This window comes from Amphiprion ocellaris, chromosome 12 (assembly GCF_022539595.1).
Source record: "Amphiprion ocellaris isolate individual 3 ecotype Okinawa chromosome 12, ASM2253959v1, whole genome shotgun sequence".
NCBI lineage: Eukaryota > Metazoa > Chordata > Actinopteri > Pomacentridae > Amphiprion > Amphiprion ocellaris.
The window spans coordinates 32,063,565-32,085,573 of NC_072777.1; the positions used below are offsets into that span (position 1 = coordinate 32,063,565).

The window sequence follows — 22,009 nt, forward strand, 5'->3', positions numbered from 1 at the left end:
GATTTGTTGGGCTTGTCAGATGGACCACGAGGCTCTGGTTTCACAGGTCTACGTTCCAGCCTCCAGCTATAGTCATGAGTTGTGGGTTTTGACGGATCACCGAATAAAAGCGATCAAAATAAGCTGAAAAGCCAGAGTGAGGAGCTCAGTGAAGTACCACTGCTGCTACGTTATGAAAGGTGCCAGTTGAAGTGGTTTGGGCCTCCACGTTGTATCTGTGGATGACTGAGAGGAGATCTATTACACACTGGAGGGACTACATGTCCCATCTAGCCTCGAAGTGCCTCCACATCCCCAAAAAAGAGCCGCAGGTTGTGGATAGGAAGGTGCCTTGCTGGCTTACTTTGCTAAGCCAGCTACTACAATGGCCCAGTGACTCCCAGAAGAGAGATGCTTTTGCTAATTTTACGTGCACTGACGAATAACGACGACATGGGGGTCAACCAAAATAGCTGGTTTTAGGGCCGATAATGATTATTTGTCAATCAAGGGAGCTGATAATATCTGAAACCAGCTGCAGCAACAATGAAAATCATGATCATCAAAATTAAAACTTAACTAAAATGCCTTTTTTGTAATTTCTTAGGAGGGTTTTGGGTTCAAACCTGCCAATCATGCTTCCCCCGGTACTCCAGATTCCTTTAACAATCCCCAAAAAAGCACTGTACGCTAACTGGTGATTCTAAAATCCAAGTGTGCATGGTTGTCCGTTTCTTTGTGTTATACTTCATCTCCCAGCAAAACTCCAAGGGACAGCACCAGTATAGCTAATAGATAAATATGTTCAATTATGTGACAACCTTTCTTTTCTTTTCATTTATTCTTTGGTGTTGACAGGCTCTGACTCGTATAGTTTTAAATGGTTACCAGTCAAATCCTGCTGTGGGAAGAACAAAAGAGAAATAGAAAGAAGCAGCTGGTATTTTTAAATTTTGCATTTTATCAGAAAATTTCTTAAAAAATAATACTGATAAGTGGAAAAATGCTGAATAACAGCTCCAATAATTGGTCAACCCCTAATGGTACATTAGGCAAATGAGCTAATATGCACTTGGAAGGCACTGAAGAGATCTGTATCTAACAGTTGTACGAAGTAGAACCAGTGGCGGGATTTTCTTCTCCCTCTAAAGCTCGATTTTTCATCCTACAAAACATTAGTCGTCACCTCTGTGTCTACAAATGAGCGCAACACCACAAATGCCTTTAAGGAATGAGCGTCTGAAAGCGCATGCACTCATCTACATTTGAAGTGTTATTGTGCATCATCCTTTTTCTGTGGCTTTTCTGTCCACCTTCAAGTGTGCTTCCATTCAGAGCAGCTATAAACACTTGTGCCTCAAGTCTGGCTGGAGGACACACTGCACAAACTATCATACACCTGACAAGACAGAGCTGATACCAATTTGCTGCTACGACAATAAATACACATTTGATGCAGTTACCAGCGCTTGTATCCCAAAAAGACTTCCAGCACTAAACATAATGACTGAAGGGACACAATCTCTTCCTCTAACTGTAGGTATATCGCTTTTACAATCACATGTTCAAGCAATTTCCACTGATCCTCCACAGAAAAGGAAGTCAATCAGAGCAGAGTGAATAGCTGTTAAGGGAGGGAGGGTCGCTCTGTAGCTGGGCCCAAGCCTGTACTGTCAGTTTTGGCTGGGAAGGGATGCTGCCTGTTCCCTGCTGAGGTTTGGAGCTGAGACAGCAGCTGTCACTGTGTTCTCCATGCCAGAAAGTGAAACAACACTCACAGAGCTAGCCAGACCACTTAAAGCACCGTATACTGCAGCATGTCCACACCTAAAAAAAAAAAAAAAAACTATTCTAGCAAATGGATCCAATTGTTGGGCAAGGGAGCTGCTAAACATGTACCCAGCCACAGTCTTTCAGTAAATACCTTGAAAAAATAATCAATCCCTGTTTGGAATGCTGGAAGCCCCCCTTGATAATTTCCCATTGGAAACTTCCAAAGAGAGCCTGCAGTTACACTTCCATCACACAGAAAATCACTAGAAGCAGGAGCGTTGAGGAGTCTATAAGCTGCCGTTCTCTGTGTTGACAAATTTCTCAAGCATACCAGTTATCTTTTGGGGGTTTTTAATTTTAGTCTGATGAGTTTACTGACAGCCACCGCTTAAGGTTACGTAGAGATTGTAAGAAAAAGTAGCACAAACTTGAAACCTTCTTGACAGAAGTAATCTATCACAGTAAATAAGTTATGGAATTGGTTATTCTACAGCTGCAAGCACTGATTTATTTTAAATATATTAAAGGCCGGTGCATGCATTTATTCATAGGACACAAAACACAAACATGAAACTAATGCGTGACTTAGTGTAATGTAACTAGATTTAACAGAAAGCAACAAAAACAATCTACAGGTCATTCGTAAAACAGGAAATCTATTAAAGTTGGTACAATTTTCTAACCAGCCACCATCCGTCCAACAACCAGCGAATGCAGATATATTTATAAAGATGTGTCTAACATGTAGGGAGCTTGGTGCAAACAAAGAATACAATGTGGGATTATTTCGGTTTTAAACCAGATGAAACTAGCAAGCACGTCTTTGCAAGTGTGTAGTTCTGCCAAAAGTTTCCAGCATGACCAGCCAATCACCTTGAGAACTTTGATAAGCAGTAAACTGTAAGGACAGAACGAACAGCTGTCCGACACTGTTAGAAACAGAATCCGACGCCGTCAAATGAAGGACATCTCCGCTTGCAACCTCTAAATGAACAAGCAGCTGTGGATAGCATATGTTAAGAACTGATCAGGATGCACAGCCGCACATACAGTTGGATCTATTTCTCAAACATGACTTTTAAATCGACTGGACACCAAACACAAAAGATGACTTAAAAGTAATTCATTTTCAGAGCAGGGTCGCAATTAATAATTATCTTCATCGTCAATTAACCTGTTGATTATTTTTGCAATGAATCGATTACTTGTTTCATCTGCAAAATGTAAGAAAATGGTAAAAAATGTAATAAAATCAGTGTTTTCCAAAGCCCAAGAGGATGTCTTAAAACGTCTTGTTTCATCCACAATTCAAAGATATTCAGTTTACTATCACAGGGGAGGAATGAAACTAGAAATTATTCACATTTAAGCATCTGAAATCAGAGAATTTTGATTTATTTTCTTTAAAAAATTGCTCAAACTGGCTAATTAAACACTAAAGTAGTTGATGGTTATTTTCATAGCTGACAGCTTAATCAATTAACTGACTAATTGTTGCAGCTCAGTTAAGATCTCAAGAAGGCAGGCCATTAAAATGGAAAAATAAAATAACTGAAAAAAACAACTGACAATGGACTGCAGATAGGAGCCCAATCCCAGTTGAGAATGAAGGCTGATTTTGTTCCCAACAGCAAAAACTGTCAGCGGTCAACTTCCTCAACATATGGAGGATGCTCTCAGTGTAACAAAATCAGTAGGAGATGCGCAACAATATCCATCTTTCAGTCATCAATTTATCATCAAACATACTCACTAGCTGTCTCCAAAATGTTAATTCTCGTTGTGGGAACAGTGCAGCCGGAGGCGCAGTGTGTGTGGTACAAGCGTGATGATTTGCTTTTTAATATAGCTTTAAAATGAGTAAAGAAATGGCCTCACCAATGTAATAATAAGGAACTGATTAACAAGTGCAATGATGCAATCCCACTATAAAGTAGCAGCACGAGACACTGAAATGGAGAAAAACACGCAGGAGAAAGCCAACATAGCCTCAGGACAGTCTTGATAGCTTCATGCTGGCTCCATGTTGAGTCGATCATGCTATTTATTCCATCATGAGCTTCTCCAATTTTCCAGACTAAATGGCTACATGTTCAATGACCAAAGAAAAGCCAATCTGAAGAAGCGGTAATTGCAAATCTTGCACAGTTTCTGCCAGTCACCTGGCATGTAATGAAGAGCAATCTGACATGTGACACTAGGACTGAATGGTCTGTGCAGTAGTTCCATTTTCATACTTATTCTCTTAACACAGCATGCAAATCAACATGCTAGAGTTAAGTGAAATTTAAAAAAAAAAAAACCTTAATGCAATGCAGAAACCTGTGAGGAACTTTCAACCAAAAAATATAAAGATACCAAAGAATAAAGTGAAATAAAGATGGAAAGATGAGTAAAAATGATCATAAGAGAAATTAGAAATTTAGAAAACCTTGTAAACATCTCCATACAGTATTTTTAGATGTGGGAAAATGGGGAACTAGAACTTAGAGAGTTTGATAAAGAGCTTAGATGTCTGTTGCAGCAGTCCAGGTGCCTCAGTCCTAACGAGTAAACTACAGAGAGAGAATCATCCCAAGAGCCTCTCTGGCCTTGGAGCTGGGCCAGGGTTAAGGCCTTGCCAAAACAGCAACCACACACATGCACAAAGACAGAAACCCATAAGAGTCTACAAGCTGCACAGGCATATTGATATGGAGTGTGTGGCCTGGGGTGAAGATCTGGGGCCGTCAACCCCCAGACCTAATTAAAGCCCTTCTGTTGCCTGACTAGAAAGAGCCCACCTCCTTATTTTTCTTGTGTCTTTTGTTCCCCTCTCCGATCTTCTTTCTTTCCTCTTCCTCTAACCCAATCAATCCCTTGCAGCCTAACACACAACAGGTGGTCTGACTCTGCTTTGGCTTCAGAGAGAAAATAATAAATCCAAGTGAAAGGATGAAGGAGCAGGGGCAGGCATACCCAGGGAAAAAAAGCAGGCAGTGGGACAAATGACAAGAAAGGGTGATGGAGCCAAAGTAGATAAAAACTCTCTGGGAGCAGATGACCTTGACTCTGTCTGCACTCACATTCCAGCATAAAAAGAAATAAAAAGAGACCTTTGAATGAAGCTTTGGCCCTCCAACACCACAATCCCCTCTCACATAAAGGAAGCAATTGCACCAACAGCAATATGCAATCCCAAAAGAACACGTGGCAGACCTCCAGGTAAATCTGAAAATGTCAGCTCTGGTGTGTGTTTGTGTATACCTCGTCTGACAGCTTTGAGTAGTAAGTCTCAGCGGTGGCGAGGATGAGAACAGGGCTGAAGGAGGGCACATCCTGCAGCAGTGTGAGGAAGGTGCTCTTCACAGTGTCGCTCACTGTGTCCCACCACTCTGAGATATGTGGCATGTACACCACGCTGGGCATGCTCCGACGGGCCTCGCGGAAAACCTGCAACCGCAACGGTCAAGCACGCATTGTTAATTAAATGTGAATTAACAAAGACAGTTGAAGAAGTCTGAGCTGTCACTAAATTCCAAGGCATGGGTCTGTGCAGGTGTTACCTGAGCGCAGGACTCCTCTGGCGTCTTGGCGCTGACGGAGTAGAGAGTGGGCAAGTCCAGGCGGTGCACTGGTAGCTTGTCCAGGTGGTGCAGCAAGGCAGGGGCCAAGTGGGAGCTCTGTCCTGAGCCTGGGGCCCCTGCCAGCAGCAGACGAGGCCGGTATGCTGTGGGCTGTTGCAGGGCAGAGCTAGGAGGAGCAGATGGGAAGTTCATACTTAGCATACCATCCATTGTCTGATGAACTCAGAACAGCAGTCGACCTGTCATTCACACAGAAGCACTGCGGTTTGCATTGCATTTTGCAATAAGTCAGCTCTGGGAGAGTTTCACTGTAAATGCATGTTTAATGTAAATGTAATGACAGGCTTTTCTGCCAAAGCACCTCAGTTTGTGTAAATAATAGCAGCATAAATACATACAGCATCGCTGTGCACTGCTTTTTTGCCAGTGTGAAAGATTTCAAGAGCAAAGACTATATAGTAATCAGTGAACGATGAACGCTGGCTTCTTTAAATAGAGGTGAAAGTCTTAGCAACTGGGAGTAAAGGCAACCAAAAGTGATGCAGCTGGTCTGCAAAAAAAAAAAAAAAAAGAAAGAACAAGCTACACGCCAATGAGTGGTCTGAGGGAAAATAGCAAAGGCTTGTTACAGTTTGGGTAAACCTCCAGTTCTAACTATATTATGTAGAAGTGTGAAGCTTTCCCTTGTGTCAATGTTCTATGGACGCACAGAGGGCAACAGGCCTGCAGCCAAGAGCAGCTCAGTTCTGTTTTAAAAAGCTCATAATCTGCTTTTTGGTGTTTTCCCCCAAATTTGGTTGTTATAGTTTTTCTGTGCATGTAAAAGCCCAAAGTGAATGCCAAACGGAGTGTTTCTCTCCTACAGAAAACATTGCTCCCTACCTGCCTGAAATCTAGGCTTTTCTCTCCTCATTATTTGCACCACCATGTAACACATGCATGTGTCCAGGGGGTACTTTTCTTGGGTTACAGTGCGTAACCAACATTGCCATGTCAGCTGACCAATTAAAGCAATCTAGGGGTTTTGAGGAGGAGAGATAGGTGCTAAAATTTAGCATTTCAGACAGAAGAGGTTAAAAAAGAAGTGCTGTAGCAATGTACAGAACAATAAAATCTTTGAATAAAGCATGTAAGCATGTTCTAGTAAAACAAAATTCTGAACCTGTAAAGGTGCATAATAAGGGCTCTTTAAAGGTTTGCATATGCACATGATCCCAGTAATTCTGATCTGCATTTTGTGGGATGGCACAGCAGGGCAGAAATGCAAATGGCTGGGTCTCTTCCTTCATCTTGAACATTCATTATTTTGCCCATATGTTACCAGTAACTCCACCTATAAGACACAGGTCTTTTGAGGCCCTGGAGATTTGTGTGAGCTTCCATTGCAGGTGTTTGATAGCAACACTTGACAACTAGGCCGGGCAAACACGGCTCTGAGAGCACTCAAAACAGATGAGGTGCATAGAGACATCAACATTCAACCAACAAAAGGGTCCATCTGTATTAAAAGACTGGAGATGTTGTATATTTAACTACCATGAAATACTCAGTAGGGTGTTAGTGGACACCAAGTGAAAAATCCATAAAACCTGTAGCTGATACAACTGAACTGATGTGTAATAACTGCAATGCAAGGCAGAACTTCAGACGTTTCAATATTTCAACAGATTTTTTCCTGTTGGAGGAAATTAACACACAGCTAAGCTTCACTTTGATGTAAAGTCTACTGGGGTTTTAGAGAAATCCAGCTGCCACATCAGACTTTTGTGTCACACACACAACGCCCCTTCTACTCAAGTTTACCTGACTGATAGCTGGGAACGGACAGCTGTCATCCGCAATGACATGAATCGATTTGAAGAAGTTTACATAATGGTTGACGCACAGACATGTCAGTGATGGAGCTGACAGCATAATAATGCAGTAAACAACAAAAGATTAAAACTAATGGCAGGGTTATTAAACTGTCCAAATGACTAATAGCCAAGTTTATTTATGATTTCCCAAACACTGAAAATTCTGTCCTGTTTGATGAGAATCGAACTAATACTTTCAGAGAAATAAAAAATATCCTGACAACTGTAATGCAGCTCAGGACTCAACCTGAGAACAGTCACTGTGGCACAAACTACCAAAATGGGTACCAAAATGTGGAAAAAGCCTTCACTGACTCCCGTATGATTGCCAGTCGTTTGATGTGACTGTATGCAGCTCAGGTTGTTGAAAGCGATACCGAAATGTTCGTAGCTCCAACTTCAGTAAGATTGCGGTTGTGACTTTCATGGACAAGTGAGTGAGGTGTTCATTTAGGTACAGACTGCGACTAAAATGGTAACATTTACAACCTTTTTGTGAGAGTGTGCAAGCTGAAGGTTCAACTGGTCTCACATCTGAGCCAGTGAATGATGATCATTAAGCTGTATTGCTGTCGCTGTATTACTTTTATAACTTCGGTGGCTCTGTCAGTCTGTCCCTGCCTGGTGCGTAAAGCAAACTGTTTAGTTGGTGTGTGTTATAAAGATAAAGTGATCTGTAGCCGATTATTTAAAAAGAAAATGAGGGAAAAGGAGGCAGACAGAGAGAGGCCAGACTCAGACACACCTGATGATCAGAGGGCAGGAGGAGGCAAGATATTGAAGGGAAAAACAATTAATTCACCAATAATGGCTAACGCAGAAGTAGGGTGAATATTAATCACAATAATGATTTTAGCTTCACACCATTTCATGAACACTACCTACTGTGGTATCTACTACTACGCTATTTACGTGAAATGCAAATGTACATGCGTTGTTTTTTCTGCTCATAGAAAAGACTGCATGTAGGAAAAAAAGATTAGGGAAAATTAGAAAGCCCTAGTTTAATTCTTTTCAAGGTCATTTTTGGTCACAGACCTGCCTGAGCACTGCAGCCAACCAGCAGCAGTTATCGCAGACTGCATTTAGGGAACATCTGTAAATGTGATGTCTGTCTATCGATAAGCAGATGTTCAATAAGCGGTGTGTTTTGCTTTGACAAGGTGGGAGGGTGGACCAAATGAGAAAGTTGGTCACACCAGTGCTACCAGTGAAAGCCCTGCATTTAGGCATGAAGCAGGTACGTTTACATTTCTTCAGATTAACAGAATGAAGTGCATGTCTGAAAGGAGCTTTCTGTACACCTTGCACACAAGACAAGTGTGTTTGGAAGTCTTGAGGACTAGAAACTTATTAAGAGATCAATAGGTTCATTAACAAATGGTTTGAGCACATGAGAAGCCATAGGTCAGTCCTTGAGCAGTTTAATTCTTTCATCTCTCCATTTCTGAATGGAAGCTGGAAGAGCAAATCTGACAACAGAATTCTCTTGTTGCATTTTCTTTTCACTTTCACCCTTTGATTTGGGTCTTTTGACTGTGGAGTCACTGAGATATATTTGCTGCTCATTCATGCCATTATATATTTTCACTTTTTAGATTCTTGTGAAGAAGACAATGTGCTATATCTTAATAAAGAGACAAGCTTGAGTTCTATTAGTGCCCATCAAATCACTAAAAAAGGAAACCAGTTACACTGAGTAGAACAGTGGTACAGTCATTAAACATCTGCAGTAATCATCACCTCAGTGTATAGGAAAAGGTCATTCTATGTCCTGTGAACTTTCTTTACCTGAATGTATTCAAAAAGCAGTTTTTCACATTAAGTCTGACATGTCCTTCACCCTCTGAACCCCAAAGCCAGCCAGCAGGTTTGAAAGATATGTTTATCAAAGATAAATGAATAAAATATAGATTTATCAACAAATTTCCATCATTTATCACGGCAAGAAACTGCAAAAACAGAAAGACTCATCAGATTTGACTTCAAGTTCCCTCGGAGAAATTAACCTCATCTCAGACTAAAAATGCAATAGTTCAACCAGATCACCTTATTCTACATTTCTCAATAAAAAATTGGGCAAAAGTAAATAGTCAGTAAATAGTTAAATCCTATAAAAAGAAAAGGTAAAAATTCTGCTCTTCTCAGGGCAAATGTGAGAACTCACGAGGAGAAATGGAGAAAGGGTCTGTGTATTGCAGAAGAGGAGAGGTGACTCTTTGGGGATGCAGCAGGCTGGACTTCGTAGATGGAAGCGGAGCTGTCCTCATTGTCATCGTCGCTGTAAAAGTCCTCTTCAAGCAGATGATTGTCACCGCCTAGCACAGAGAGAAACACTGCTTACACAGCCATGAACACGCAGCAGCAGCAGCAGCTCACTCTTCCTGTTATTCAGTGCAGTGGCAGCAAACAGATGTAAAAGTTTGCTTCTACAAAGTTTAATCCTCAAAGTAACCCTATCACTGACTTTAATGAGGCTAATTCCCTGCAAAAGAGAGAATAAAAAGGGAGCTCGGATACCAGGGGAGATCTAATGGCCATTTAAAGTGATGAAGCACCATGGGAACTTCATGTCATTATTGGGTCTAAGAAGTACAGCTCCTACAAGCAATCTCCCACTGGTCAAATGCTGCATTGAGGCTAATCTGCTGTAAACACTCTTTTGTTGACTGCAGTGGGAGTTGAGTTATTGAAGCACTCACAGGATGACTAGTTATCCAATCTCTGTGCTATCACCTCTGCATACACAGGGGGGATGTTTCATCACAGATTCGAGGTTCAGAGAAACAGATAATCAAATACTACAAAGCGCCAACAGGAATAACAAACCAACAAGTGAGACAGGTGGCGAGAGAGAAAAGAGCAAGAGTCGGGGTCGGAGAAGCAACAACCAGCGGCAGTAAAACAAACCACAGGTGCCTGGATGCCAGATCCCTACCGTGTGTGTTGTCCCTGTCAGTACACTGAGCATGGGGGAAGACTCGGAGCAGAGATTTCAGCACCAAGGAGTAAGAGATGGCCAGCAGGGGCCTGAGGGTGGGGGACAGGGCCCGGCCCGGGGGAGCCAGAGCCCTCTGGGAGGCTGGGACAATAGTCCTCATTGCCTTGCTGAAGTCGCCAGGCCCCAGGACAATGGAGGTGACATCCAGCTTCAGTTTGACGCTGCTGCCATAGATCTGGGGATAGCGGCGGCGCAACGCCACCAAGGCTGCCTCTGTGCAAAGTGCTTTGATGTCAGCACCACAGTAGCCTGGGAGCAGAGCAGATAAACACAGGTTAGTCAGTCATTTGTTTTGCCTTTATAGAGGTTCTTTTGGTAAGCTGTGCAAAGCAACCCCACTGCAGTTGCTGGGTGAAATTTTGTAGGTCAACATTAACCCTAGGTGAAGTTCGACACTACATATAATTTCATACTTTAGAATCTCTCTTACCGACACATTTTTCTGCAAGTTCATCTACAAATGGCTCAGCCAATTTGGGATTCCAGTCCCGTGTGTGAATCTCCAAAATGTGCTTTCTGGCCTGAAAAATGTATTTGGGGAAAAAACAGAAGAGAAAATATGTGAACAACCAGGAAAACACACCATAAACATGTTTTGTTAGGTGTAGCATTCCCTGTATATAGAACTGAAAACACAGTGAGAAAGATCAAAATGGAGCAGAGTGCAAGAGTGAGTCCTGTCATTCATTTCAGTGTCTCCACAGGATACTGCTTTGCTGATCAGGTTGTTGGAGCAAAGTGGTTTTGGACAGAATAATTTTTCATTATCTTTCTCATTTCTATCAAAAGAAATCACTGAGCCAGGTTTCATACAGCTTTACAGCTAACTGGAAGTTGGTGCAGTAGTTAGCACTGAGAAACCTGCCGGTCAGCTGGGGAATTTCTGTGTGAGTTTTCTCAACTCTCTCCCAACAGTTTGAAGATGTGTATATTAAAGCATGCAAATTCTAACTGTGTCAATTGTGCATCCATCAGGAAGGCAAATGATACTTAAAACAAAAGGCTGTTGCAAGAAGATTCTCCATCATGTACAATCGTACAATTCCTCGTTAAAAAGAGTTAGAATTTAAATAGTAGTTTGGAGACACCTTAATTTGTATTTGCTTTATATTACTGGTGCCCAAACACAGTGGTAAGTTCTGAGTTCTCCATAAGTCCCATGCTATATCCACTCACTATGTTGTAAAAACACAGATTGACACTTCTGGGGTTTTAAACCTAAAGAACAAGTTTTCCTACAGCGTTCTGTCTCATTATTCTTCCTCTGATGTGGTTTTCAGATCAAATATGTATAGCTAAATTGTGTAGCGTAGGGCAGTTACACAGTGTTTGAGCAGTCGTAGGTGAGCTGGTGTGCTCGAGCTGCAGTGAATGGCAGAGGGGTGAGTGGAGAAGATGGAAGGGACATTCTAGGAGAATCAACAGTGTAGCCTAACATCCAATCGATTTTAAGGGGGGAAAATGAAAACTTTGTGGAAAAATGTAATTTTCAAACACAGAGATTTTTAGTTTTTAGTATTTTTTCCCAGCTGCACATGCAGGGGGGCGAGGGTGGAAAAAGCAGCAGCAACTTCACAGACCTACACATTCAAGAGAAGAAACAGTAAATGTAGTTATATCTGAGACATTATAAGGGAGGAAGGGATTATTTTGGTTGTAAAAAAAACTTTTAAATGTGTAACATCGATACACAGGGGAGAGTTTTTACGGGTTAAATCAATGACCAGGGAGGGACTTTTAATCAGTCAGAGCTCACTAGTGGTGAGCAGCCGGCAATGGCCTGCAGATTAGGCTTTGATTACCAATGATCCTGCTGTGTGGACAAACGATGCAAGGCAACCCATTAGGCAGGCTCGATGGGGAGGAGTCACCTACACTGAGCTGTTTATCTGATTCACGGTCACATTTGCTCACATGTTACACAGTTTTGGGCACAGCAGAAAAAAGCAAGCTTTGTCTTTTGCTTCTGGAATCAGAATTTTCAACAGGAAGGATAAAACTCTTATTAGCCAGAAGGATGCCTGTGCTCATGTTGCTAATTTAGACACAGGATTTATAAATAAAAGAGTAATTATTTCTGTATTATTCTCTGTTTCTATTTTGGCTGTGCATGTGGGTACAGCGATATATGTGCACTATATTTGAGGTAAAAATCTGCCATTGTTTATGGCGTAAAATCAAAAGGTAAGAATGAAAACGGCATGAAAAGAGTTTCCAAGCACGGTGAAAACAAAGCCTGGTGTCAAAGATATAATGTCCACTGTACACTATATTGATGTTTCTCCATCTCACCTTCTTGTCGGGCAGGCTGAACAGAAACTCCCGGTCAAAGCGTCCAGGCCTCCTGAGTGCCGGGTCGATAGAGTCAAGTCTGTTTGTAGCACCAATGACCACTATCTCCCCACGACTGTCCAAGCCATCCATCAAGGCCAGCAGAGTGGACACAATAGAACTGCAGAAGGAGAACGTGCGACAGAACGTAATTTGGGGTATTTAGCATTCAGCTGCATCAAATCTTTCAAGAACTGTCCAACTTTAAGGCACTGATGGAACAAACAGTATACAAGAGCCTACAAACTTTTTGCGAGTAAAACAGACTCCGGAGACAGCACTGACCAAATAATCAAGGCCTTATTTCTGCAAACAGTACACAGACTTGGTCCCTGCTCACTAAGGCTCCATGCATGTATTTACCCCGCATGGCAGCAAGAGGAAAACATCTATAAAGCATATGCATTTTTCCTGCTCTAAACAAACTGTGGTCCATAATTACTTCACTTACAAATATTCAATTTTCTACATGGTAATCATTTTGGCGAGGACAAACTGCAAGCTGTTTTTGGATAATAACATTCTTCCTCACTCACAGTTCAAATTAAAACGGTCTAAATCAGAAGTGAGAAGTCTTTTGATTTCCATTTCAATCCTAAATGAACAAAAAACATAAGGTCTCAAGTGTTACAGATGCATAGCAGCCAAATACAGATTTGGCCAAATTCATTTACAGTCAAAGCTGCAATGCCAGCAGTTTTGGAAGTTTAGTTCCAGCAAACCTGCACCACCTGTTGGCAAGCAAGATAATGGCAGCAGTGATCTAGAACTGCACATGTAGATTCGGCAATGTGTATATGCATGTTGAAAAAGCAACACGAAAGACAAAGTCAAGGGCTACAGTTGGCTCGAGTATGAGTGACTTGAAGGTCGACTCCATGAGGTGTCATTTCCACTTAATGATTACAGACATATGGCAAAAACCGAATACTACTGTGGCTTTTCACAGCCAGCAGACTATAAGCTTCGACAGTAGACTGCATTGGAGGTAGGATTGAGCAATCTGGTAAAAATATCACATGGAAAACTTTTCTAGCAGAACCACAATCTGGATCCCAATTGTCTCCACAGATTTAGTTGAACTCATGTGATCACAGTATCAGCCATAGGGGTGACTGTCTGTCACTGCAACACATGTTTAAAGGGCTAACTCCCCAATCTCTGCATCCTGTTTTCACTCTAATTTTAGTAGCTGAATTTCAGACTAGAAGTAGTAATTCGAATCTCTATCACTTTCATGCTTATTTTGAAAGTTCAGTTGCTGCTAACCAGCTATCCCGTTGCTATGCCATGCTCACGGATGTCGTCAACGGCTTCTCAAGAGTGTCTCTCTTCTCATAAATGGACTCCAACTCCTTTGACTGTTGGGGTTTTTTCTGTTCTCTGTTTAGAATTCGTAAAGTCTGTGCATTACTATGCTGAGCACTGTGAGATGGCATATGTTGTGAATCTGCGCTATATAAATACAATCGAATTGAATTCCACAATCTTGAACTGCAGCTAGTGACAGTAGTTGGCAATCTCATCACAGACTGACTTTAAGGCATCCTTGTTCTGCTCTGCATCCTTAGTGAGCATCAATAAGTTCTGAACAGACTACAGTTTCTGGGTGGGGAGACCTTAAAGCTTGCAGCAAGTCTCCAAGACAGCAGAAGAAGGAGTACTGTTGCCAGCTGAAGTCCAAGATGTGGAGTTCCAGTCCATCAGCAAGACGTGAGATGGGAAACATGACACAAGCTAAGCTACCTGGCTAACAGCAACCAAGCTTTCAAAATAAAATACATACATCTTAAGTAACGCCATCTATACCACTCCGACGGAAGCGGATCATAGGCCAAACTAACACTGTCCACAATATAAGATAATCAGATCACCTGTTCCTACGTGGAGAAACAGGTGTGCACATCTTTGACAGCCTTACCTGTGTATCTGGTCTTGCCTGCTGGAGCGAACAGGAGCCAAACCATCAATCTCATCAAAGAAAATAATGGATGGCCTCATCAGGTAAGCCTGATCAAAGGCACAGACAAGAAGAAAGTCAAACTCTATCTTTAAACAAAGCACAATGCTCAATGAAAAACAATATTAGATTACAATTAACAGGGTTTCACTTCTGTGTTTCACTTATATTGAAGCCACAAGTTTTGCAATATGTAGACCACAAGAAATACAAGAAGTAAAAACAGCAACAAATGACCTGTTCTCTGTATACACTATCGACTCAGGTCAAATGACTAAAGCCATGCTTGCATGTTTTCTGTCTAAAAATTGCCTCAGAATGCTGCCTGTTTGACTCACCTGGTCAAAGAGCAGGCGTAGCTGCCGTTCTGATTCTCCGACCCACTTGCTGAGGCAGTCAGCTCCTTTCCTCATGAAGAAGGAAACCTTCCTGTCTCCCTGACTGCACTCATTGGCGAGCGCCCGAGCAACCAGAGTCTTTCCTGTCCCTGGTGGGCCGTAGAACAAACACCCTCTAAAAGGGAAGGAAGAGAAAATGGGACCACAGTTTATTGGATGATTGCAAAGTGCATCACTTTTTACATTCAACTAAGTTTACCAAATGATCCCACATAAAGAAAAGTACACTGGTTTATCAATAATATTTGATGTTAGAATTGTTCTCATGTTCTTTGTTTACCTTTAACTTGCTTGTTTATATCTACAAGTTAGTGAGTGCATTGGTTTTATTGGGAAATGCAACATATGCAGAATACACTATAAATTAAAGAGACATTTTTGCAATATACTGTCATGAGTGACAACTTCTCACCTGGGAGGCTGAATCTTAAACTTCTCAAAGATCTCAGGATAAAGCAGAGGGAACACAACCATCTCCTTTAGTGACTGAATGTGATTACTGAGGCCGCCCACGCTGTCAAATTTCACCTAAGCAAAGCAGACACACATTTTAGGTCATCTGAGGATCTTTGAAAGACCTTTAAGTCCAGATTCAGTCTTTCTGAATCATGACAAAATGTACTATGAGGCAACATTTAGAAACTCTATTCAAAGAGATAATTTTAGTTGTGACTCATAAAGTTTGAGCCCTTCCCAGAAGTAAGACTACAACTGTGCTGCTGTGTGGCTTTTAAGTCATCCCAACTGACCAAACCCTGCCAGTTAATGTCATGGATTTCTGGAGGAAGATTAGTGTGAAAACTTCTATTATGTGCGTAAGACCTTGCAAAATCCCAAAAACCCAAATCCACATTCTGAAATCAAGTGATCTACATTATGTTTATTATGGAGGTTATAGTGGGGAGTGGTTAATATTTACTGTAGATACCAAATAAAAAATAAAAAGATGCTATGTTACTTCATTAATAATTTACTGTAAACAGGGTTTTTTACACTTAGGGTTAAGCATTAACAGTTGTTTGTATATCTAATTCTTAACATATTCGGTCAAAATACAGTTCCAAAATTGCCTTCACAGCATGATTAAAAAATACATAAATATTGCACAATATTAAACAAAATTTGGTTGCAAGTCGGTAAAAACTATTGGAGTTTGGAGTTTGAAGACTCTTTGCTGAGGCAGACCATTTTCTATTGTTACCAATTAGTAAATTCTTAAAACCCACTTTTATAGACTCGCCTTCCAGTAAAGTTCTTTTTTATTTCTCTTTTATCACTATGTTCTACCTGTCAAAGCACTTTGTGAATGTTCTTCTGAAAGGTGCTATACAAATAAAGTTATTATTATTATTACTGATCACTGTAAAACATTCAACAGCCCAGCTGTTGCTTTGGGTTCCATGGATGAAAAATGTCAACCCAATCCAGTGAAAAATAAGTGCCTGGTGAGGTTTGGAAAGAATGACAAAAATGATGAACTATAGCTTCAAAAACTCATGACTAATTTGGAGCTTTAGGATTTTGCAAGTGCCGTGAACTTAACAGACGTTTTCACATTAATTTTTCAGGAGAATCTGCTACATGAACTGTGAGGTTTTGTGACATGGCATGGACTGACTTTCTTTTGATTTTTAGTGTTTCCACTCACTGAGTTGTCGAGGTTCATGGGGTCCACATCAGCCAAGCTTGCACCCACTTTCACCCGATCACGCAGCACTCCACTCGCCAGGTCTTCTGCGGTCAAGTTCATGGGCAAACACCTATTGAAAAAATGAAACAGTTGTAAGTAATTATATCGGAGTTGTACGAACACTTAAGGGGCCAACATATTCCCCCTGAAGTGCCTGTGAGATGATTGGAGAAGTACTGAAATTACTTTTCTGGTGCGGCTGGTTTTATGAACACAATGGCCACAGCTTCTAACAGTCCTAGATCTCAATTATTCTTTAGTGCTTAAAGAAACGATAGCAGAAGACAAGAAGGTAAAAGGTTGAGGAAGGAAAGCAGCAGTAAGCACCTGTTCCTTGCCCGGGTCATGCTCTTGCTTTTCCTCCGCTCAAATCGCTCTTCATCAGAAGACGAGGTGGTGTCGCTGCTGTGAATGGCATGTTTCTTCACTCTGGAGAAAAACGAGATGATTTAGCTCGAGTGCTGCAACACTACTGTCCCCTCCCTTAATCTTTTAATAACAAGAGCTCTGAGTTGATTACTCATACCAGTGACAAGCTGTTTAAGAATGACACATCGTACACACATTTCGCATCAGATTTGAGTTTTTTTTCCCCACAAATTTCTGCCCACCTTATATGGCTTCTCCTTGCTGGGGATCTGTGGGTGTCAAAAAGCGACGGGTTGCTCTGTTTTCTGTTCACAGGCTCTGAGTAAGCAAACACAACGTGAGTGGTGGCTGCGCAATATGATCTCTGAAATTGGTTTCAAATGTGATTAAACTTGGAGAAAAACAACTCAATAAATGGACATCCGAACGACAGACACACAGAAAAACTGCATTTCAATGTAAGACTTGTTTAAGGAAAAATAAACTAACTAACCAATAGGCGGTGCCTCGTATCTCTGCACCGTCTTCCGCTGCCTCAGGTTGTACGGTCTGTCATTTTCCTCTCCTGCTTCTTCTGCTTCATCTCCTTCATCATCTTCATCGTCATCCTCTGCGTCCTCCTCCTCTTCCTCACCATGAGATTCTGAAAGTTTCATTTTCAAACTTCGGTCAAGAATATGATTTTAAAATATTTCACCAAAGTTTTGATTAATTCAGTTAAAGCTATTTCATTAAGTTTCCATGACAGAAACAGACCTTCCGTCCCTTCCTCCTCTTCCTGCTCCGTTTTGCTCATGACTTTGTGGTGCGCCGGTATGTTGAACGTGCTCCTGCGCATGGATTTCCTGCGTTTCACCCGGGAATACATGTCCATGTTTTCCTGAAAGAGCAGAGCCTGGATGTCATCACCTCACATCATCAGACAGTTGTATTTTTCAAGCTCTGGGTTGAGTGTTAACAGCAGCGCTACACTCACCTCCTCAGTTTCTCCAGTCCACATGCGAAGTCGCTCCACCTCTCGGTTCTGCCTGATGCTGCTGATGTTGTCCATCTCCTGGAGAACAGCCTCAGCAGTGCTGCACATAAAGAGCAACACATAACACGACAGTGAAAACAGCTTTACAAAAGCACAACGAGAGGAATCACTTTTGTCAGGGAAGGGTTCATGATGAGCAGTCTACAGACCAGTGCTGGACAGTGATATTTTTGTTGCGTTGTCTCTCAAATCCAGCATCTGAACAGACACTGAAGTGCTGACTCCTGTCTATAATTTGAGGGTGTTTCCAGTTTGTGAACAGGAGGCAAAGATGTGCAAATTCACTGATCAAAAACTGTTCAACAAATATGGATACAGGGAGTCCTCGGTTTACAACATCATCGATCTATGGCATTTCGTCGTTACGTCGGAACTGGTTACACAAACTAGTTGACAAGTGGAACAGATGAATACGTCGTCACACGGCGCTATAAGCCGGCTTTGTTTACATTTGCTGGTTGTACGCTACCTTGGATTGTGCTACATTCGCTAACTTTCTGGCCTTCATGGCTCTCAAGCATAAGTCAGACTCTTCTGATGGCAGTGCTTTGAAGAAAAGGAAAACCACCTCTGTGGAAGAGAAATTAGAATAAAACACTCGGAACAGGGCGAAACACCGACGAACATTGGTCAAGTTGTAAAAACAGTGCAACGTACTGTAGCGACCCTCTGTGATGAATGAGTGAGACTTTAACCTGTTCCCTGGTGGTTTATTGAACCTTCACACAGGCTACTGTGGGCCGTAGCCAACGCCAAAATAACTACAAAAACACGATAACTTAGCTCCAGAATTAGCCTCCGTTCCCAGCTCTCTCTTGCTTGACACATGCACACACACCGGCTCGGTACAGAGCAACAAGCAACACACACTACTGCTGACTCTCAGCCAATCAGAGGGGAGCTAACTAAACATGGCACGTTCACTGACATTAGGTAAATCTCCAACTGAACAACAAACATTGAAACCTCAACATCAACAACAATATTAGTCCGTCACAGTATTCTGTTATCTTCTTGTAAAATGACTCATACATGCATGAAAGTCGTTGGTATTCATGACTTTTCCGAAGAACTGATCAATATAGCGATGCATGTAACGACTTTGTTTACATTTTCGTCGGAGTTCCGACTTAGGGCGAAAATCGATTAATCGATTATACGAGTGAGAACGGAACTCCGACGTAAGTTAATGGACCCTCTGTATTAATATTTTTAACACCCTTAAAGCTGAAAGTCAAACTCGGAATCCCTGAAGAAGAGTCCAAACTGACTTTGACATTGGTTGCACAGGTGCACCTATTTCGATATTTAGGTGTACCGCCACGTTGTGAAGGTGTGGCAAAAGTTTGAGATGAATAACTCATAAAGTGTTACCTTTATTGTCAGTTCCTATACACGTTGGTAATTTCTTAACACACTCTGTAAATGACTCTAAACACTAATAGTGGTGCAGATAAATGTTTTGTTCTATTTCATCAGATGATTAGTTAGTCAAAGGTAGCTCTTCTTTGGCTATATTACACGAAGTGTTAAAGTATATTATGATTTTTGACTCCTCACTGCATCAGTTTGCCGCTGCATGGTGATGAAAACTTGCAGGCAGTTTCTTGGACCCATTGTCCTTTTTTTAATGTTTCAGTTCGGAACATTGATTCTCTGGCAGCAAAAGCTCTGATCACAGTCACTCTTTGCAATAAATACAATGTATAACATTAGCTGGTTTACCATATCTTATTTCCCACAGGTAGAGAATTTACTAGTGTTGGAGGGTGATGCAGCGTGACTGATATACATACAGAGACTCCTGCAGTTTAGAGGGGGAAAGCGTAACCAAGCTCACTTACTGAAGCTATTACAGATGTACCCAAAACGCATAATAAGCGGTTTGAATGCAAGAATTTACTGATCCTCACATGCATTAGTGGACACTAGCTGCGCAGTTTTTACAGAGAAGCATCTAGTCTCCACTCAGTTACTGCAGCTCAGACCAAAAACTAGTTTGAAAAGAGTGAAATAGGGTGATCTAATGTCAGATTTAGCCAAGTTCTCCCATCACAGACACCTAGACAGACCCGCTAAATGTCGGACACAGCAGTGCGACCGATGAAAATCTTTGCACTTGCCAGCTTTTAAATCCAGCAGAACACTGTGCCAAAACCAAAAAAATTGCAGGAACAAAATTATATTTAATTAAAAAAAACTTTTTGGCTTCCTCATATTTTTCCCAAGTACAAGGAGTCACCTTCCACATGTTCCAGAGTGAACAAAGTATGTTCGAGCTGAATTGGATATTCACATTTGCTGCTTCTCCTCTCTTCAAAGCAGCATTTCAAAGAAAGATGTCAGTATTATGTACCTGTTGACCAGCTGGTCAAACAGCAGGCTCTGATTGAGGTGTTCAAATTGGCTCTTCTTCACCCGGCAGCTCCTCTTCAGCTCCACATGGCCGTTCATACGAGAGTGATCGCCCCCTCCACTCTCCTCATTCCGGTGACTCATATGGGCTGGAGCATGGGCAAAACATAAAATGGACATTTAATGCTCAAGTTTGGCAAATGCACATGGTTTTTTAAAAAAAAAAAAAAAAAAGAGAGAGAGAGAGAGAAATGGAAGCATTGCATTACCGTGCCCATTTTGCATGATACGCGAGGAAAGCCTAGAAATAGAAGAAAAATATGAATGAAATCTGCACAAAAGATGAAACATATATCACATATAGTACTGCTCAGGAACTCAAGATTATATTTGTTTGACCCACTTATAATATGGCATGAAAAGACTGAGATTGGACTTGACAGGTAGTGACAGCAAGGTCATCTGAACCAACTCTAGACAAGCTATTTGACTTTCACACAACTTTGTTTTCACACAAAGTTTGGAAATACTTAGGAATTAAGTAAAAGCTGACAACGCCGGCTGACCTGGTGTGGTAGGTAGGAATGTCCCAGCTGACCCTCTGGCTTTTCGTCTGAGGTGACGGGGAGGTATCACTGGAGCTTGGCTCAGAGGCCGTCTGCCGCCGGGTTCGCTTGGAAGAGGGCGCCAACCGTGGGCTGCTGGGACTGCTCGCATCACTGTTGGTTTCCTTCTGTTGAACAAACACACAACTTCAGAGAGAGGAAGAAGGTGAGGACACAAGAATGACAATCAGAACATGCAAGAAACGGAGAACGAGGATGCCAAATACAATGACAGCATTTCACAGATGTCTGCATAAAACTTTGCGCTGTCAATCAGTGCACAACACCGGAATATTAAGTAAAAATCAAACCAGCAAGATCAAAGATTTTAACAACAGAAGAAAGCAGGAACGCCACATGGCAAAACCGAGGGGGGAAAAAAGTATTATAATGAGACAAGACACCTTGTACCCAATTGTTCCATGAATTCTGTGAATCACAACACGGCACCAAGCAGACACATGTCCTTGATGCGCCTGCCCTTCACAGCTTAACTTCCCTGCTGATATGAAGAGCATATCTCACTGTTGTCATAGGCAACTGTCTGCAACGCCGGCAGAGGGGTTTGTCTGACTGGCTGGGTAGATGGATGCAGCCAGACTGGAAAGTGCAGGATGTTCTAACAGCCAGCAAATGCACAAAGGTGGCTTTAAGGATGCAGCTTTAAATCACATCTTCATTTAGGACCATTTTGCAAACACTGTCACAAACAAACACTGACGATTAATCAATCAAATATCTTCTCGGTTGATCAAACAGTTATTTGGTCAATAACCTGTCCTGAGAGAGTGAAACATGACAATCAATGTTTCCCCAAAGCCCACAAAATAATGCTTAAATGTCTTAATTCGTCCACAACACAAAGATATTCAGTTTACTGTCATAGAGGAGGAAACAAGCCCAAAAGCATTCACATTGAAGCAGCTGGAATCAGAGAATTTTGACTAGTTCTTCATAAAAAAAATTACTGAAACCACTTAATCATTTCTCAAAATAGTGAATGATTACTTTAGTAATTGATAACTAATCAATTACATGTTGTAGCTCAAGCACAGAGATGAGGAAATGGGTGCACCTTAAAATCACTTCC

The 22,009-nt window shown here is 41.6% G+C and overlaps 1 protein-coding gene across 1 annotated transcript in view; it reads right to left on the reverse strand.

Annotated features, from left to right (window-relative positions):
• The window catches only part of atad2b (ATPase family AAA domain containing 2B), a 100,638-nt gene that overhangs the window by 76,882 nt on the left and 1,747 nt on the right, over positions 1-22,009 (reverse strand). Inside the window, exons 2-19 of the mRNA XM_023277729.3 lie at positions 20,881-21,047; positions 20,584-20,615; positions 20,316-20,463; positions 17,900-17,999; positions 17,680-17,803; positions 17,417-17,566; positions 17,166-17,241; positions 16,882-16,983; positions 16,513-16,624; positions 15,277-15,392; positions 14,805-14,979; positions 14,428-14,516; positions 12,468-12,627; positions 10,606-10,696; positions 10,113-10,424; positions 9,342-9,492; positions 5,298-5,484; positions 4,999-5,184 (exon numbers count right to left, since the gene is read on the reverse strand). Coding sequence (XP_023133497.1) covers positions 4,999-5,184; positions 5,298-5,484; positions 9,342-9,492; positions 10,113-10,424; positions 10,606-10,696; positions 12,468-12,627; positions 14,428-14,516; positions 14,805-14,979; positions 15,277-15,392; positions 16,513-16,624; positions 16,882-16,983; positions 17,166-17,241; positions 17,417-17,566; positions 17,680-17,803; positions 17,900-17,999; positions 20,316-20,463; positions 20,584-20,615; positions 20,881-21,047 — 2,478 coding nt within the window. The remainder of the gene's footprint in view (positions 1-4,998; positions 5,185-5,297; positions 5,485-9,341; positions 9,493-10,112; positions 10,425-10,605; positions 10,697-12,467; positions 12,628-14,427; positions 14,517-14,804; positions 14,980-15,276; positions 15,393-16,512; positions 16,625-16,881; positions 16,984-17,165; positions 17,242-17,416; positions 17,567-17,679; positions 17,804-17,899; positions 18,000-20,315; positions 20,464-20,583; positions 20,616-20,880; positions 21,048-22,009) is intronic.